Source organism: Stegodyphus dumicola, chromosome X2 (genome assembly GCF_044657685.1).
Source record: "Stegodyphus dumicola isolate Sdum_Otavi_A_Nest chromosome X2, ASM4465768v1".
Taxonomy (NCBI): Eukaryota; Metazoa; Arthropoda; class Arachnida; order Araneae; family Eresidae; genus Stegodyphus; species Stegodyphus dumicola.
The window spans coordinates 49972027-49989908 of NC_140781.1; the positions used below are offsets into that span (position 1 = coordinate 49972027).

At 30.8% G+C, this 17882-nt stretch overlaps 1 protein-coding gene across 4 annotated transcripts in view; it reads right to left on the reverse strand.

Annotated features, from left to right (window-relative positions):
* LOC118181851 (tetratricopeptide repeat protein 21B-like) overlaps window positions 1–17882 on the reverse strand; it is a 226943-nt gene that overhangs the window by 31604 nt on the left and 177457 nt on the right. For all 4 annotated transcript variants that reach the window (XR_015039192.1, XM_085809770.1, XM_085809769.1 and 1 more), the window contains exons 28-29: window positions 15539–15689; window positions 7607–7765 (exon numbers count right to left, since the gene is read on the reverse strand). Coding sequence is in view for 3 of the 4 variants with exons in the window: in XM_085809770.1 (XP_085665896.1) it covers window positions 7607–7765; window positions 15539–15689 (310 nt within the window). In the remaining variant the exon portion in view is untranslated. The remainder of the gene's footprint in view (window positions 1–7606; window positions 7766–15538; window positions 15690–17882) is intronic.

Here is a 17882-nt window from a genome sequence, read left to right on the forward strand (position 1 = left end):
TATACATATGATAATCATTTTAAAATTCATGAACAATATTCTTTTTCTTGCAAATTAATTTTCTTTCAGTCAATTTCTTTTTACAGACCTCTAATAGGCTTCTCAGTAATCATGACTTAACATCTCAGAAAACATATTAACCCTTCTAATGTGCCCCTTTTCTTCAGTTTTTGCACCACAAATTTCCCTAGGACACTGTTCTGCAAAATGCATAGCCCATCTCTAACAAAATAAGGACACAATTTGCACATTTTTCTATGCAATTTCCCCCTCTACTCACAATAATATGCTGCACATTCTTATTTAATATGGAGTTTCCTGATGATAATTTTCTGGTGACAACATAGATAATTATTTTCTTAATCAGTCAAAATTGTTTTGTGCAGTCATAGATCTAGTACAATCTTAACCTCCCAGACACCTGCAGGCACTTTAAAACACTTGTTATTTCAAAACGAAATATACTAAGCAATTCATGAGCACACATGCTGCTACCCCAAGCTTTCAGCTACTGATAATTAACATTCACTTTTATTTATCTTTTCATCATTATATCATTCTTGCAGTGCTGCCAATTTCAGCATTATTTTTGAAAAGATCTACATATATTCACAAGTCTTCAATGTTTAAGTTCTGTTTCTACACAAAATCATCTGAACAATATTTCTGATAAGATGCAAGATTACAGAAGACTGTAATGAGGCTACAGATGATTTGTGTATTAGTTTTACAGTTAAACATTTAAAATTACATATTTCAAGTATGATAACAATTTCATGATACATTTCAATGGTAACAAAGTCAGCCAAATTACAGAACTATTTCCTTCTGTAAATTTACAAAAGCTATTTTAAGAACAAAGCTGAAATGCTTTCATCATTTTCTTTCTTAACTGAACCATTTTCTCTGAAAGTCGTGCAAGTCTATATTATATTATATGGAGATGATTAAGGGTTTGTATTTCAATGGTTTGTTTTTAAATATTAAATTGTTTTAAATTTTTAATGTGATTGTTTTAAAAGTATTAGTTAAAAGAAATTTATACTTTTGATGACCTCAAATGGATTTACCCCACTTTCAAATTCAACAAAATGTAAAGATTACACATTTATGAAACATTAAATATGACATTTTAATTGAATCAAACCAATATTTTTATGAATATTTTATTAAATATGGCAAAAAATTAATAAAAAGGCGTTACCTCAATATTTCTTCAGGTAATGCCATTTAAATTACTTTAATTACAAATTTACATTAATATGTGCCATTTTTAATTTTTATCATTATGAGAAAGGTTTTGAAAATAGTCATGATATATTGGAGGAATATCCATCATATCAATTAACTTTTCTGATGATATGAAGGTAGTAGAATTATATTTTCAAATTTTCATGGTCTTCTTCATGTGAAGCATAAATCTAGTGTTTTAAACCTGTACTTTCATCAAATGAAGTTTTATTCAACACTATATATGGTTATTTTCAAAAACTGTTATCCAACATATTTTCAGCCAATTTACCTCTTCACTATTAGTATTTTTTTGTCTTCTTAGAATTGCACTTTCTGGTGGTTTTGTCAAAAGAAAATCATTTTGTTTCATTTCATGTAAAATAAAACTTTTTATATTTTCGGCATTGTTGGTATAATAATCTGTAGGAATATACTGTAACTTTTTTTTTTTTCTTATGGACGTCTCGATAGTTCCAAAATCGGCATCATTTGGTAGATAAGAATGTTCAGAATATAGAAATTTACAATCGATAATTTCTATGGTATTTTGGGAGGACTACACTACTTTAAGCCACATTAAAAGAAAATTTTAAATTCCTATTTTGTCCAATGCACATATCGCTATAGGCTGCTACACATTGTTGGTGGCTTATTTATTATTACTTGAAAAGTATTCAGAAAAAAGTTTTTGCAGACAAAAATTTTCATAGCTGGAACAGTTAAATGATATTTAGATGCAAATTTTCTTTGTGTTCCCTTATAATTCCTTTGGCATTTTCTTTCTAAGTTACACCATTGAATAGCTCTGAAGAGAAATATATTCTGTTAATTAAAATCTGTCAGGTTCCAAAATGTGTCAAAATTTACTTTGCAATCAGCTCTACTAACAACACTTCAGCAATTGTTTTAGCATTTGCATTTTATATTTTGAAATTTTCTTGCCTGGAACAATTTTATCTGTATCTGAGTAATACTTTTGTCCACTACTGCAGTTCATTTTTCTGACCTGTTGCGCATTTATATTATTGTTCTATTTTGTAGAATCTGACTCATTGTCATATGAAATAGCATTCTCATCTGAACACAAAATTGGTTGTATAATTCTTTCTTTTAAAATTTTTATTTAAATATGTATTGTTTTAATCAGATTCATTATTTGTTTCCAATTCATAGGGATGATTTCTACAAAATAATAAAAATAAAATAATTAAATTAATTAAAATTTAGAAGGAAATGTATCAAAAAAAAGAGTTTATTTTATAAATACCTACCTGAATCACTGTCTGATTCTAAGGCGACACCCTCCACTTCAAATATTAATGCTTGTTATAAAATTAACTATTAGTAATTTTAGATGTAATTGTACTTATTTATTTCAAGTTAAGTGAACAAAACAGAACACATTATTAAGTTTTATACTCTACAATAAATGGACGCAGTACAAAAATTCCAGCAAATGAACAAAAATTTTTATGTCATCAACAGTGCTGACAGACATATAAAAGTGAAGTAGGGAAGTTATGTGGGATAATTTTTTAACTACATATTATGTCTTTGAGTAAAGTGGTCTTGATTATTTTCAAAGTAATTATATTTGTAATTTCATTAACTGCATAAATTTACATTGACAAAACAATTGAAATTAATTTTTTTTCCTTTTGTTTGTTTTCAGAGAACTGGTTATAGATAAAAAGCCCATAGCATATTGCATTCACTGTTATCATAAACTAACTTTTTGTCAAAAATGGACTTGCACCACTTTCAAAGAAAATGGCTCAATTAGATCACAAAAATTAAAATTAATGTACATGGATTTAAATTAAAGAAAACACACAATTTTAAAATTTGACATCAGTTTTGAAAAGAAATATCCATAGCATATAAAAACAAACATAATTACAAAATTTAAGTCGCACATTCTATATTGTTACTTACTTTGAACATTAAAATATACAGGGTTAGTCATACTTCAGTGAAAGATATTAAAAAATCATATTGAATGAACTAAGCATGTAGATCATGCTAATTCTTCAGTACAGGAAACTGCTCCTTCAAATCTCCCACCCCAAAGTTATGGAATGCTTGAGTGCGTATCTTCTGTATTTTGCCAAAAGGAAACAGCAATATGACATGCAGTAAAGGAATCAGAAACACTCTTTTTTTACCCACATATACATCTTTACTTTTATTTATGTCTAAATGAGTTTTATTTACTTAAAACCTACTATTAATGTTATATATTTTTAATAACCACTTTCATAATTACTTAAGGGAAAAAAATGATGAAATCTTAAATAATCGTAAGTATATAAGTTATTTAAAAAATATAGTTTAAAGTACTGAAAATAATTAAGACTATTATTAATTACACATATTTAGTCTAAAGAGGAAAAATTGTATTATCTTCTGGTTTTCAGGAAATGATAAAATATTTAAACTTTAGATAAATACAAAATTTTAATAAAGAAAAAAATATATTAATTATTAATTAATATATTTTACTTAGCTTATATAGCTTATTTTTCTGCATAAATCAATATGTAACACAAGGACATAATAACGATATTTTCACAATTGTTGCAAAAAAGGTGGAATTTTGTGAACATTTAGGCATCTTTAAGATGTCATGATACGATGCTTTCACAACCAAAATATCACCTGCGAAAGACACAATAATGACATCTAGGCGACAAAAACCTCATCTGCAAAGACATAATAAAGATGTCTTTGCAACGATTGCAAAACAGTGGATGTTTGCGGACATCTGGGCATCTTAAAGACGACATATTGCAACAGTTTTGCAACGACATCCGCGACGAGTTTGCAACGTCGTTACAACGTTGCTGTGCTACTTGGGTATCCATTAGAAAGAATAATATATAGCACGGCAGTCTGATGCTTGGCTGCGTGCGCTGCCATACCATGTCATGTTGTATGTAAAAACTGCCAGCATGATGGCGAACCCGCCCACTTCGTCTTTAGCTTGAGCATAGGATGTATGAATTATTGTGTAGAAGTTTTCTGTTATGTTATGATAGTTGTGTTAAAAATATGAAGTGTGTGAATAAAGTTATGTTTAGCGATGCGGAGTCATGTCTTTGAAGATATACACCGAACAATAATCCTCACCCACCATAAATTGGCAACCTGGCTACTCACATGAAGCTGCATACTAGTTGTTCATTCAGGAGCTTGGTTCCAGGACTTTCATGTTTTTCCCTTCAGCCACTGCCATGGAGGAGATAGCTGCCATTAAGATACCAATTTACAATCCTATTGACCCGGCATTGTGGTTTGTTATGTAAGAATCAACTTTAGCCACACCCTAGTCTGTTATGGATCCAAATGCGAAATTCAGCTTCTGGATCGCTCATTTGCTGTCGGAGATTGCTTTGTTGGTTTGAGATATCATACTTTAAAAACACACAGATTTTTCTTACGAAGACCTCAAAGCTGCCATTAATGAACGATGTGGGGAAAGCGGTACCAATGAAATCCAGAAATTACTCACCAGTGAGCAACTTGGAGACAAAAAGCCCTCAGAATTGCTTTGTGTCATGACAAAGCATGCTGAAAAACACAATGTGTCAAACTCATTGTTACTGGAGTTATTCATGCAACAAATGCCATCAAATGTCCAATCTATCCAAGCGTTGTTTGAGCTTCTTGACTCATCAAAAGCTGCCAGCATTGCTGATAGAGTATTGGAAGTTACACCCGCTCAGGTAAGCATAGTTTCTTCACCTGTATCTGTCAATGTGTCTAATAATTTGAAATTGGATTCCCTCTCGATGAGGTCTGCAAATTGTGTAGTGAGGTTTTGTCTCTACGACGACCATGCAGTTTTTCCAAAAATCGCTATAACAGGAAGTGAAGCCCTTCAGCTAAAGCTGCTTTGAATTGTTCCTATTGCTGGCATCATTGAAAATTTAATGAGAAAGCTAAAAAGTGTGTTCTACCATGTACGTTCCAGGGAAATGAACCAGGGAAAGTGTAATGGTGAGTTGCGCTTTACCCTCTGAGTCTCATTGCGTTTTTATGAGATAGAAAATCAAATAAAATATTTCTGTGCAACACGGGCTCAGATGTCAGTCTTCTTTCACCAACCAAGCATGAAGCACGTCAAACAGCTATTATGGCATATTCTGCAGCCCAACGGTACTCCTATTCCAGTTTACTGACAAAAATCTCTAAGTATTGACCTTGTACTTCATTGCAGTTTTTATTTTACTTTTTATGTGTGTTAAATATCAACAAATATCATTGAATCTGATTTTTGATTTATTTTGATTTAATACCTGATTTAGATAACAAAAAGCTTGTTGATTTAAAAATGCATTTAAAAATTAATTGCAGTGTAATTTACACACATTTGTGTTCTGTTAAAACAATTATTACAAATTGTGTTTATGATAAATTATTGTCTAACTATCCTTCACTGTCGAAGCTTCCTGATCTTAATGAGACTGTTAAGCATAAATACTATGCATTTCATTGAAACTATTCGTTCTCCTGTTTCATGTAAGCCCAGGAGACTAGCTCCAGATAGATTAAAAATTGCTAAGCATGAAATTAAAAAGATGATCAATTTAGGTCACATGTGACCCTCCAAAAGTAATTACTCCTCTCCTCTTCACATGGTGTCAAAGAAATGTACAAATGAATGGAGACTTGTGGGAGATTTTTGAAGGTTAAATGCTCAGACAGTGAAGGATAAGTATCCAATAGCAATTTATATCAACTGCACTATCCTGGAATAAATTATCCATGAATACAGGGGGTAATATTGTATATATAAGCAGTAAGCAAGAATTCTGTGCTTTTAGACCTCATCAGAAACACCAGCTATTTTGCAATTCGTATTGCATTCTTTTCTTTAATCAATAATGTTATGCACTGATAGTTAGTCTTCAGAGATTTTGATGAAAATAGGAATTAAGTTCCTATATTTCCCCTTTTTTTTTTTTTTTTTTTTTAAAACATCTTTAACAGAGTCTGAGATAATAATTTCACTAGTTTGAAACCTTGGAAACAATAAAATTAGAAAATGGTCAACTTATTGTTCCTGATTAAGACACTTGTGACTCAACACTGGCACTGACAGCATTATGATTGATCACCCAAATTAACTTCTTCCGGCAGAATGAATGTATGCACATCATATATACGCCACACAAAAGCAACATGTCATTTACTCTGAGTAGCAAAACTCACACAGCAACTGTTGCCAGTTTCTACAGCAGCAATTGCAAATACTACATAGTTTATCATACACACTCATGCTAAAAAAATATACAACAAATACTAAAAGAAAAGGTACAAATGTAAAAAGAGGAATAAAAACATATAATTTACATATGAAGTAACAGGTTGCACTGCCGACTGCACATAGGTAACCAAAATTAATGCAATCCCACAGTGTTCCGATTGCATGGTTAAGTTGGGCTGGTGAAGATCACAGACAGACAACAGAGCCAGTGGGGCCATGTACTCTTTACAGATGAGTCTCTGTTTAACAACCAGAAAGATTCTCGAAGGCCAATGATATGGTGAGAGCCAGAGATATGTTATTGGGCTCCAAACATCGTCGAGAGACCATTACAGACAAGGAGGCTCACTTGTATGAGCTGGGATAGCAATTAGCAGCTACACTGACCTCTACGTGATTTCTGGGACTTCAGACACTGTTGTATATCATGACGAAATTCTACACCTTCTCATGTGTCCTTAATTGCTGCAATGGGTAACAACATGATATTGAGTGGTGCAGAGTTATAAGGAGAGAGATAACATTCCATATCTGCTATGGCCTGATAGATCACAAACCTGAATCCCATAGAGCATGTTTGCGATACGTTGGGACAACCAATAGCAGGTCCCAGTGTGCCACCAGGCACCCTCCATGAGCTCTAACATTCATCACTACAGGAACGGTACTACTACTACAATAAGAGATCAACGACATTATTGCCAGCTTGCCTCACCATTGTCAAGCTTGTATTTCAGCTAGAGATTATCACACCTATCAGCACTGCACATTCTTCCAACACATTTGGTATTTCTCGATGTGATGGTCATAATAGATAAGGTTTTTGTAAGTCTTTGCTACGTGGTCTAGTATTGCCACAACTCTTGGGAGAATTTCACACATATCTATTAAATAGTTTTTGTTTTATTCCATGTTTTGCCTTTGCTGCTTATTTGTTGGGAATCTGATAGTGATTATCTACGTTGCATATACACCTTAGTTCAAATAACGTTGACTACTTTACGTTTACATCAAATACATGGAACTCTATAAATGAAATATAAAAAGATAATACAAAAATTAAAGTACAAAGAATTAAAAAAATACATGTTAGAAATTACATACATGACATCTGTTACATCAACATTTTCACCAGAAAAATGTTCATTATCAAAAGGATTAATGCAAATTTCAATCATGTGACACAAAGATATCTGGCCCCACAAAGGTACAGTACGTGCTTTATTGAAGCATTTTAAAGCATCAGAGGTATTCCCAGTATACCTAAAATAAACAAAACAAAATATTTAAAAATAGATGCAAGTGCTGGAGAAAATAATAATGTTATATTACTAATATTTTAGCTTTTTAGCATAAATTGTCAATTTTCTTAAGACAGGTACAGAGTTCCATTAAAGTTTTTTAAGGGGGGGGGGAGAAAAGAACGAGAAAGAGAACAAAAAAGAAACCTTATTACATTTTCTTTCAGAAAAATTGTAAAACTACCTAACTGCATATTTAGGTTGGAAAAAATGAAGTAATTGTAAAACTACCTAACTGCATGTTTAAATTTAAAAAAATGAAATAATTGTAAAACTACCTAACTGCACATTTAGGTGAAATAAAAATGAAGTTATAACTCTCCTATTAAACTATTCTTAGAAGTTTATTTATCCAATCATGCTTCATGCAAAGTTATCTATTCTTTTTTTGGATGTCAGCATACACAGCCTCTAACACAGCAGAATATGGTGCTTTGTTAGGTGGAAGAAAATTCTGATTTTTCTTAAGAGAAACTTAACGCAGGAATTTACGGCTAAGAAGAAAAAAAGAGATGAGGGATACAATTGCCTACAACTTAAATGCACAAGGAGAATGTACGAAAGCAACAGAAAAATAGATAAGAGTAAATGAATTAAGCTTACTTAAAATATTTTTAGAAATAAACAATTTTAAATATTTAAATTTATAATTTGATTAATTTGCACTGCAATCTAATTGCAAACAAAGTCTTTCCCCCCCCCTCACATTAAAACTTTATTTTTGATGAAATTAGAAAGAAAGTATTTCTTTTATTTTATTTTTTCTTCTATGAAAATTATTTCTTTAAGGAAAAGAAATCAAATTCATTTGTTCATTACAGTACGAGTGATTCCTCCTGCATTCAACTATCGCATATGCATCCAAATATTTTATTTTAAATAATTTATCCTATAATTAACATGATAGAAAATAATTTTTCAATATAAAATATGTAACCAAAATTAAAATCATCTAGTCTGTATGCATGATTAATTCGTATTGAAGTTTTTGTCATACATATATTAGTAACACTTTTTTTAACATTACTTTACTGTTATTTTAATTTCTTATATATATAAAAACTGCTTGTTTTAAATAGTCTTCCTTCTCAGGAGATTTTTTTCTGTGAAAGTAATTAATAGGTAGTAATACTATTTTCACAATGGAAGTACTAAAGTAACAATAATCAATATAGGCCTCCTACAGCTGAAGAAGTTCCTTGTCAAACCAGCATTTTAACACTATGACACATTAAATAGAAAACTGTAATAATAATTAATATCTCTTTTACAATATAAAATTGAGAACTCTGCTATAAACAGTTTTTTTTTTTTTTTTTTTTTTTTTTTAAAGTTTGCAAAAAAAAAAAAAACAGTTATTTTTAATACTAATAAGTATTAAAAAAGTACTATTTCATAAATAACCCTCAGTCTTATACTAGCACTGTTACTCTATAACATAATACAATAATAATGCAGTACAATTCAGCTAATACATTTTAGTACCTAACAATAAGTTACATAGTTATAAATTATGTATAAAAACATTTAGTAGCCAGATTTGATTTAAAAAAATTAAATAATACAAGTAAAACATTTAAAATTTACTGATACTTCTATCATTATTGTTAGATTATTTTTATTATACGTGAAATAATCACAATGAATTTTTAAGTCATGCCTTTCTCAGTGTTAAAATTATTAATAATTTCATTTTTTCCCTTTGTAAAAATAAAGAATTTAATTTCAAAACAGAGTGACCATTTATTTTCATATGGTAATTCAATATGCATCATTCCTCAGAACAATTATGAAGGGCTGGCCCATCAGCAGCCGAGTGGTAAAGGCCGCTAAACATTGGTAGTTCAGTCTGAGATTTGAACCCCGGCGAATGGGCTGGCTCATTTTCCTCATGTGTAACATGGATATGAGCCATGTTTCCCTTAAAAAAACCTCCATGGGGCATCCCTCCTTTCTCATGTTGTGCCTAAGGCTGGAGCATGTAATAAGTAAAAAAGAATATGAAGGGTTTTAATTTAAATTTGTGATGGTTTTTTTATTTTGAATAAAATATATTTATTATTAACAACTAGTTTTAAATCGTAATAAAATTACACAAATAAAAATACTTTATAAAAGTTTCACACTACTACTAGTAGTAGTAGTAGTAGTACTAAAAAATATTACAAAACTACTTTATAGTTTTATAACATTTTTATTTTACAGTACTGTGAATTTTGCATTATAATGAACGACATTCCTTATTGTGTTCACAATGTTGTTTATAAGGTATTCCACTGTTATATTTTAAAATATACTTAATTCTTGTTGTACATAAATCGAATACACTTTTCTTGGATGTCTATATTATTATTAACTGATGAAAGATTATATGCTAGATAAATACTTATTATCTTCTACATTTTTAAACTACATAATTACAATATACATATAATTTCAGGAAAATAAATAACCTTTCTTTCAGCAGAAATTGCATTCTTGTTTTCTGAATGTGGCTCCAAATACTCTCTTAGTTCATCGCAAATTAAAATATCTATAAATTTTGGCAGTCTAAATTGGCTATGAGAACATCTTCTGGAAGAGCAAAGGTGATGTCATGTTTTATATAAATTTGCCACCGATCTGCGACCATATTCTTCATTTAAATATGAAAAAATTAACAGTGAAAACACATACAAAAACATCATCTGCTTGGAACGTCAACTGCACAAGCCTGATTGAAGATGTGGCAACCTTTTTTTCTGTGCTTTCCACAAATTCTATACTCACAGAATATGAGATATTGGGCAGACCTGTTTTTCACTAGCAGTGACACTGGCCCACAAACTGCAGCTGACTCTTGGAGCATAGAATAGGAGTCCAGGATTAACTGTGCCCCTGAAAAGTTGAGCATAGGGTTCTAAGATCTCTCTATACTTCATAGCATTTAGGAAGCCTCTTTCAAGCACATACAGGGGTATGTGGTCATCCAGCATAATGCCTACACACACCATTACACCCACACCATTGTAATAATTCTTTTCCCTGACGAGGAAGGAATGGTATCCTGTTCCAGGCTTTCTCTAGATACAGGTATGCTGAGAAGCAGTGTCCAGGCTGAATCTCAAATCATCTGTAAAAAGCATGGTGCTCCACTGAAGTCTGGTGCAATGTGCATGTTGTCTGGACCATGCTTTAAATGCACTCTCTTTTGTGCTGCATTGAGCAGAAGATGCAAGCAGCGGATCTTCTGGCATACATCCTATCTCACAAAGCCTTCAGACAATTGTAGACCATGAAACTTGGGCTCGTACAGCACATGTGAGAGCTGTGAAGCTGTAGCAGTCCTGTGTCACTTTACCAAAATTGCCAAATAATGATCCTCATTCCTTGTTGTGGATCTTCGCCAATGTTGTCCAGGTCTTCTTGATGTGAATCTGGTGTTCTGAAAACATTTCCCATAAACTGCAAATGACAGTAAGCTCTGTAGCCACCTGTGCTGGTGATTGGCCTACCTCCAAGCTACTGACAATTCTCCATTTCATGGCATCATCCATACGTTCGGGGCTACTCATTTTACCCTACACCTTATAAAATTTACCCAACTCCTGCGATAAACATGGGGAATGTTATGAACGAATACAAGCAAATAAAACATTGAAAATCTCTCCACAATCACAGCTCCACAGACCTGCATGTGTAGACTTGTGTATTTTACTTTGAATATTTGCATAATTCTTTGGCAGCATAATTAGTACTTCTGGTTCAATACTTCTCATAAAAAAGACATAATTTGCAAATTCTCTTATTTTGCACACAATTATTAAATCATTCTGTCATAGTACTGATTAAAGCTACCACAGAAATTCAAGATAATTTTATTTTGATTAATTATTGTTAGAATTTGAAAGTATAACATATCACACAGATTTCAAAGAGACTGTTGCATATGATGGACATTTATATTTTGTGCTCCCTGTCAAAATAGGTTACAACATTATGTATTTTCTGAAACAAAAACAGAATTCAAATTTTTAAAAATACATGTATTATCTTATAAGAATATGTGAAGATTAATGAAATATGGTCACAGGTAATGACATTTTAAGAAGCATATACCCATAATACATAAGTGTACATACACTATCTAAGTATAAGCGAATCAAATATCACACAATCATTATGTTTTGAAATATGTGCAAACTAGTACATACATCATATTAAACACCATCTTTCTAGTAAGTACGATAAGAATTATTTTGCTTTAGTAATAATATCAAAGGAAAACTACAAAACATTTCACGATATATTAAAATATATCTGCAGAGGAATGTTATACTAAATAATACATAAAATGCATTGGTAACAAGCTTTTTGCATGGATATTGATTTATCAGTTCTCAGAAATTGCTCTGCTTTCTTCTGACAGTCTGATAGAAACTATACATTTTCTCAGAAATCTTAGAAAAGGCTTGATTGCAACCATAATTACTTTTATTATTCTTCATAGTAGCAAAATGAAATGAGGTTGATAAGAAATATTTTCACTTTCAGTATTTAATGTCTTCATTTTGCTTCATATGGAAATTCGTATAACAAATAACTAATTTAAATAGGGAACATTAAAGTAATCCTAGGATAATTTAAGACAAATTTTTCTGAACAGCGCATTACAAAATAAACGCATGCACCACTCCAGTCTGTCAATGAACATCACAGATCTGGTCTAAGGTGGTTTTCCCTTGTGTCTGTTGCATATAAATCTGCAGAAATTATTTCCCTTTCACCTGTAAAAATTTGTCTAGATACAAAGGAAATATTGACAGTGAAAAACCTGCATCAACTACAAAAGGTAGTTTTTTATTACAAAGGTACCCAAATAACTTTTGTTGCCAAGCTTCAGAGACTTTTTTTTAACTAAAGGGACATTTTGCGATAACAACATACATTTGAAATTTTTTTATCAAAACACAACTGCAGAGCATTCTATGTTTGTCAATGTGAACATTATATCCAGAAATTATGTTCTGCTGTTTCAAGAATTTTATTGTATTCTGAGGTGGGCTATTAAGTCTCTAGAGTTTATATTTCTGAAGATTTGTAGCAATTCTAGGTACAGGTTTCTGTGTCACTTTGCCATCTTAAATTAGAGGCCTGGAAATTCCTTGCAAAGCTGACAATTTTGAAACAAGAAAAACCAAAAGGTTTTCATGCAGCACAACTTCAAAGGATATTCAAGGTGAAAATTTTTATTTAAAATTAAATTAATAATTTGAGCTAAGCTATTTATATTATCTTAATGTAAAATATATGGAATTAAAACTAAGTTATATGGTGTTAATTTTATTTAATTTTTTAATACTAATGAGAACTTAAGAAAGGAAGAAAAAATTTTATACATCAAAATGCTTTTAAACATGATAAAATTGATAATTAATATGCATTTAATCGTGTGGATAAAATTCATAATGGACCAATTATAAATGTAAAGCAAAACTGAAGGCAAATATTCATCAACTAAACATAAGTCTGCATAAAATGCTCTGCAAATCTTTTAATATATTAAATTCCTCTATATGAAATGAAAATCAATCAGAAAAATTACTTCATAAATTGCTTAAAAAGTAATGAACTTTTTAAAGTTTGAGTTACATAAAGAGATGACAGCATGGTTTCTTTACACCTTTAAAAATTCGTTGCCAAGTTTTTGTCACAGCATTTCCCTTTTATATGACACTTAGTTGATATAAACATTTCTTCTCAGTTTACATTCCAGATAGATTAGCTAAATGCAGGCAAATTAAAAACTGGAAGGTTTAAAGATGTACCAGGAAAATTTGGTGAAAAATCAATAGTTTCTCAGTTTTACCAGAAGGGTTGGAACTCACACTAAGCTCATTTATTGCACCAAAGCTTTCTGGCTATAGACATAAGCAAAGTTTCCATTTGCATGGGACGATCATCAGCTAGTATCTCCAAAGCCAATTTTTGCTAAAACATGAATTTCTACCTAATTCAACTCTTTTAAGATAATTAATCAATTTTAATTAATCCTAAAAGCAAAGTTGGAAAAGTCACTAAAATTTGTATGACTTGGTTAAGTTTCCATTATGGAATAAATGCGACTCCATTTCTTACTAACATTAAACATTAGTATTTAACATTCGTTAACATAAAATGTAAGTGCAGAGCTATTACAGTAATTACTTAAAATGCTGAAACTTCCATCCCTTATATCTGTTAAGCTTCTTGACCCTAATCTCTGTGAGCTTATCTTTTTATAGTACTCTAACCAGAATGAGACTTTCATATATGCTTAAGGACTGAAAGAAATAACATGGCATTCCAAGATTACTATTCACCAAGTGTCAGTAATTAAACCACCAATTAAACTCACATTTCAAAATACTGGTAAAATATCTAACAGTTTTGTTCTGATTTTGACACTGATTTCTCAGTTGACTCCATTATTTAAAATAGTCATTTTCCTAAAACCAAGTTAGAGTAACATGTAACAGCTCTGTATTTTCCTGCTATTATTAACTTTAATTACATCGCCTTTTATATCGCCTTTTTAGTTTTTTAAAATACATTACATAATAAAATTAAATGAAGATAATGAAGCAGTATATAAAAATTCTAAATATTCATAACAATGCAACCACACATACACGTAATGAATTAATAATATTGAATTCTATTAGTCCCCCCCCCGCATGTGCATGCAATGCAGCCTGAATAAATTGTGGCACAAATTTAGTTTTTTGTTCTTCACAGATATAACACATATCACAAATAAAATGCATAAGAAATAAGACCTTTTCATTCTTAAAAACAGAAGCATGAAGAAGTGTTTTCTTTTTTTTAAATTTGGATTAAAAAAAGGAAGGTGTACAAAATACTTTTTGAGCCATTTTCATAAAATGCATTTATATCACTCACATAAACAAAATCATAATTATACATTTTATCAATTAAAAGAACTGTCTCATATACCAAGCCATACTAATTTTCACTCTCAAACTGTAGCTTTAAAATCAGCTAGTTCTTGGCATATCTTAGTGCAGAAGACACAGCAAAAAGTCAAATCAAATGCTGTAAACTATTCCCAATTTTTTTTTTTTTTTTTTTTTATATTTGTTAGTAAATCATGCCACAGTATGACACAATTATTAAGGTATTCATAGTATACTGATCTTTAAAAAAGTTTTAAGCAGCCTGTTTAAAATAAATAATCACATTTTGATTTATAAATCTAAACAGAGCAAAAGTAAAAATTCAGCAAGTGTACATGCAGAAAACATGCATAATTCAACAGTTTTGTTGAAAATGGCCAAGGAAGTTATTTTAATTATACATAACAACTAATGTAGTTGCCTCTGTGATTATTCCTGACCACTGTCAGAAATGTTTATCACAAGCACAGACAATGAAAAGGCCTCAGAATCACTCTAATATTAATACTAAACACACACCACATATATGTTTTACAAATTACTTTTATTATTTTACAAATTACTTTTATTATTTTAGATAATATGGAATTTCTTAGATGCAATGCTTTAGCAAAATTATTTCAGCTAACTTTATGTGGGAAATATTTTAAATGAATATCACAAACTTAAATATTGAGAATGGAGATCTGAATATCAAAATTATTTTCATTCAGTTTCCTACTGACTAATTTATTAAAATCCTTAATAATAATTCAAGTCCTTTTTTATTACCTAATTATATTTTTAAAAATTACACGCACCATTCATAAAGTCCTTTGCAATAATAATAGCCATGATCAATTGACACATTTGATGTTGCTGCTTCTGCTTTTTTTAAGCACATTTCTGCATTATCGAGTTTTCCAAGCCTCCGCACCACCTCAATGTATCTAGCTATAGCTTCAAAAAAGTCTACAAAGAATTTAAAAGATACATAAAATAACTCTTCTGCAGTCAAGATGTATTATTTTCAGTAACAATATATGATGAGATAACACGAAAGGCAGGCATTTAAATATCAATAAAATACCTGAATTAAATCATACAATAAACATTAAGCACAAATATATTGAAAATTTTAACATTCAAGGATACACACACACACACACACACACAAAAAAAAAAAAAAAAAAAGAGAGAGAGAGAGAGAGAAAAGGAAAAAATAAGAAAGAAAAGAAAAGGAAAAAAAAAAAAAACGGAAAAAAAAAAAAAAAAGATCAAATGTAAACAGTAAATTTCTTTTATTCTAGATTTACTATGACATACACAGTTTGGTCGACTTTGCTTCAGTCTTAACCTCTCATATATCATGAATGCAGCAGGTGAGGCTTTATAACTCTATCCAACATTTTAGATAATTTCCATGTTGAAATAAGATTAATGTCACATGATCAAACTAGGTTTTAAAATTTGAATAAAGGAAAAGGTATGCAAAATGCGTCAAGGAAAGACAAATTAATCATGGAACTAAGTTAGGTGAACAATATACAGGATAGAATTATCAAAATATGAATGAATGCTGAATCACAGCTGGTGTAAGCTTTGCCATGAATAAATTTCAAAATTCTCACGTGCATGCATCAATAGAGATAAAACCTAGAAGTAATACCCATCAAGGTGTTAATCAGTGCCCTTGAAAATTGTAAAACACTTCCAATAGAAGATTTAGCAGACTAATAGAACAGCTGTTAAGAAGCAACGAACCAAATAAAACTGAATCTACAATAACATTTAGGACACTTAGAGCAAAACCAGTGTAAGAGGTTATTGCTTATATTAAGACATTATGAATGGATCACTAATTTACTTGTATTTTGCATACCATCTGTTATGGACCGATGCAAAGACAACTCGTGTTTTTTACACACTGCCCTTAGATGCCACATACTGAATTTACTTTGTGTTTATATTAGTGATAATGACTTTACTCTATTGATAGATGAAAAGATGTATAAGGTGGCAGTTTTTCAAGTAATTCTAAAGTTGACAATGGTGATTATGTTCTAGTGAATTACTTGTTTTTCATAATGATGACAATTATTGATATCAGACTGATACTCCAACCATGCCTACAAATGTTTGAAGATCATCGTCGGGTCACTGCACTTCCATATCGATGTGACTTTGTAGCCTGATGTTTGTAGATGACTTGTTTGAATTGTTTTGCAAAGAATTATGTACAATGGTCAAACCTCAGTGACTTGCATAACAACGCCTAAAACATTTAAGGTCTCCTGTTACACAAAAAGGCATGAAGAAATTCTTTGGCCTGATTCGTCTAATAGTACAAAAAAGGAAAAATAAATAGAAAGATTAGTGGTTAACAGATCCTCTAGTCAAGTTCATTCACAAAAAAATTATCTTGTCACTAAGCAAGATAATGTTTTGCGAATGCGATTGGATTTTCTTGTAGGTTTTCACGTTAACACATTTAATTTATCTTGCTTAGTTAATGACTTTAACTCCAATATAGTCCTTTCCAACAGTTTCAAAATTCTATTAACTTAGTTTATTTACTATTTCTGTGGACAGATAGATGGTGCTACCTTCTCTTTTGTTTTACTTCTTTGCTTTCAGTATTAATATAACCATTGGCTCTTTTCTTCTTTGCAGAATTCTTTGCTCCTGATGAAGAGAGACCTGTACCTGTTTGCCTTCGAAATCAGTGGAACTTTAATTAAAATCTATGCCAAACATAAGGTTGATACTTTGCCTAAAAGATCTCCAATAGCTATTCCAGTATTTTCATACATACACAATTAATTTGCAAAGTAAGGTGTGCAAAAGTTAAGACAAATTCAGTTTTTAATGCACATTTTTCGCATATTGAAGCTGAGACGTCTGAATGTCATTTCTATTCCTCTTTTCTACCTTTCCCCACATCATGGAATGTGCCAACAGGAAGTCATTTGATTTTTTTTTACTGGGCATTTGTGCTAACATGGCAGCTTTTTTGTTAAAGTTACGACATGCGCATGTTCGTGGGTGAAAATTTGAAAAATATTTTTTTTCTCAAATATTTTGCAATTTTGTGTTATTAACTGCCATGTATTATTTTAATTTGAATACATTTGGCTCTGTAAATTTTATATCAGTTTTCATGGC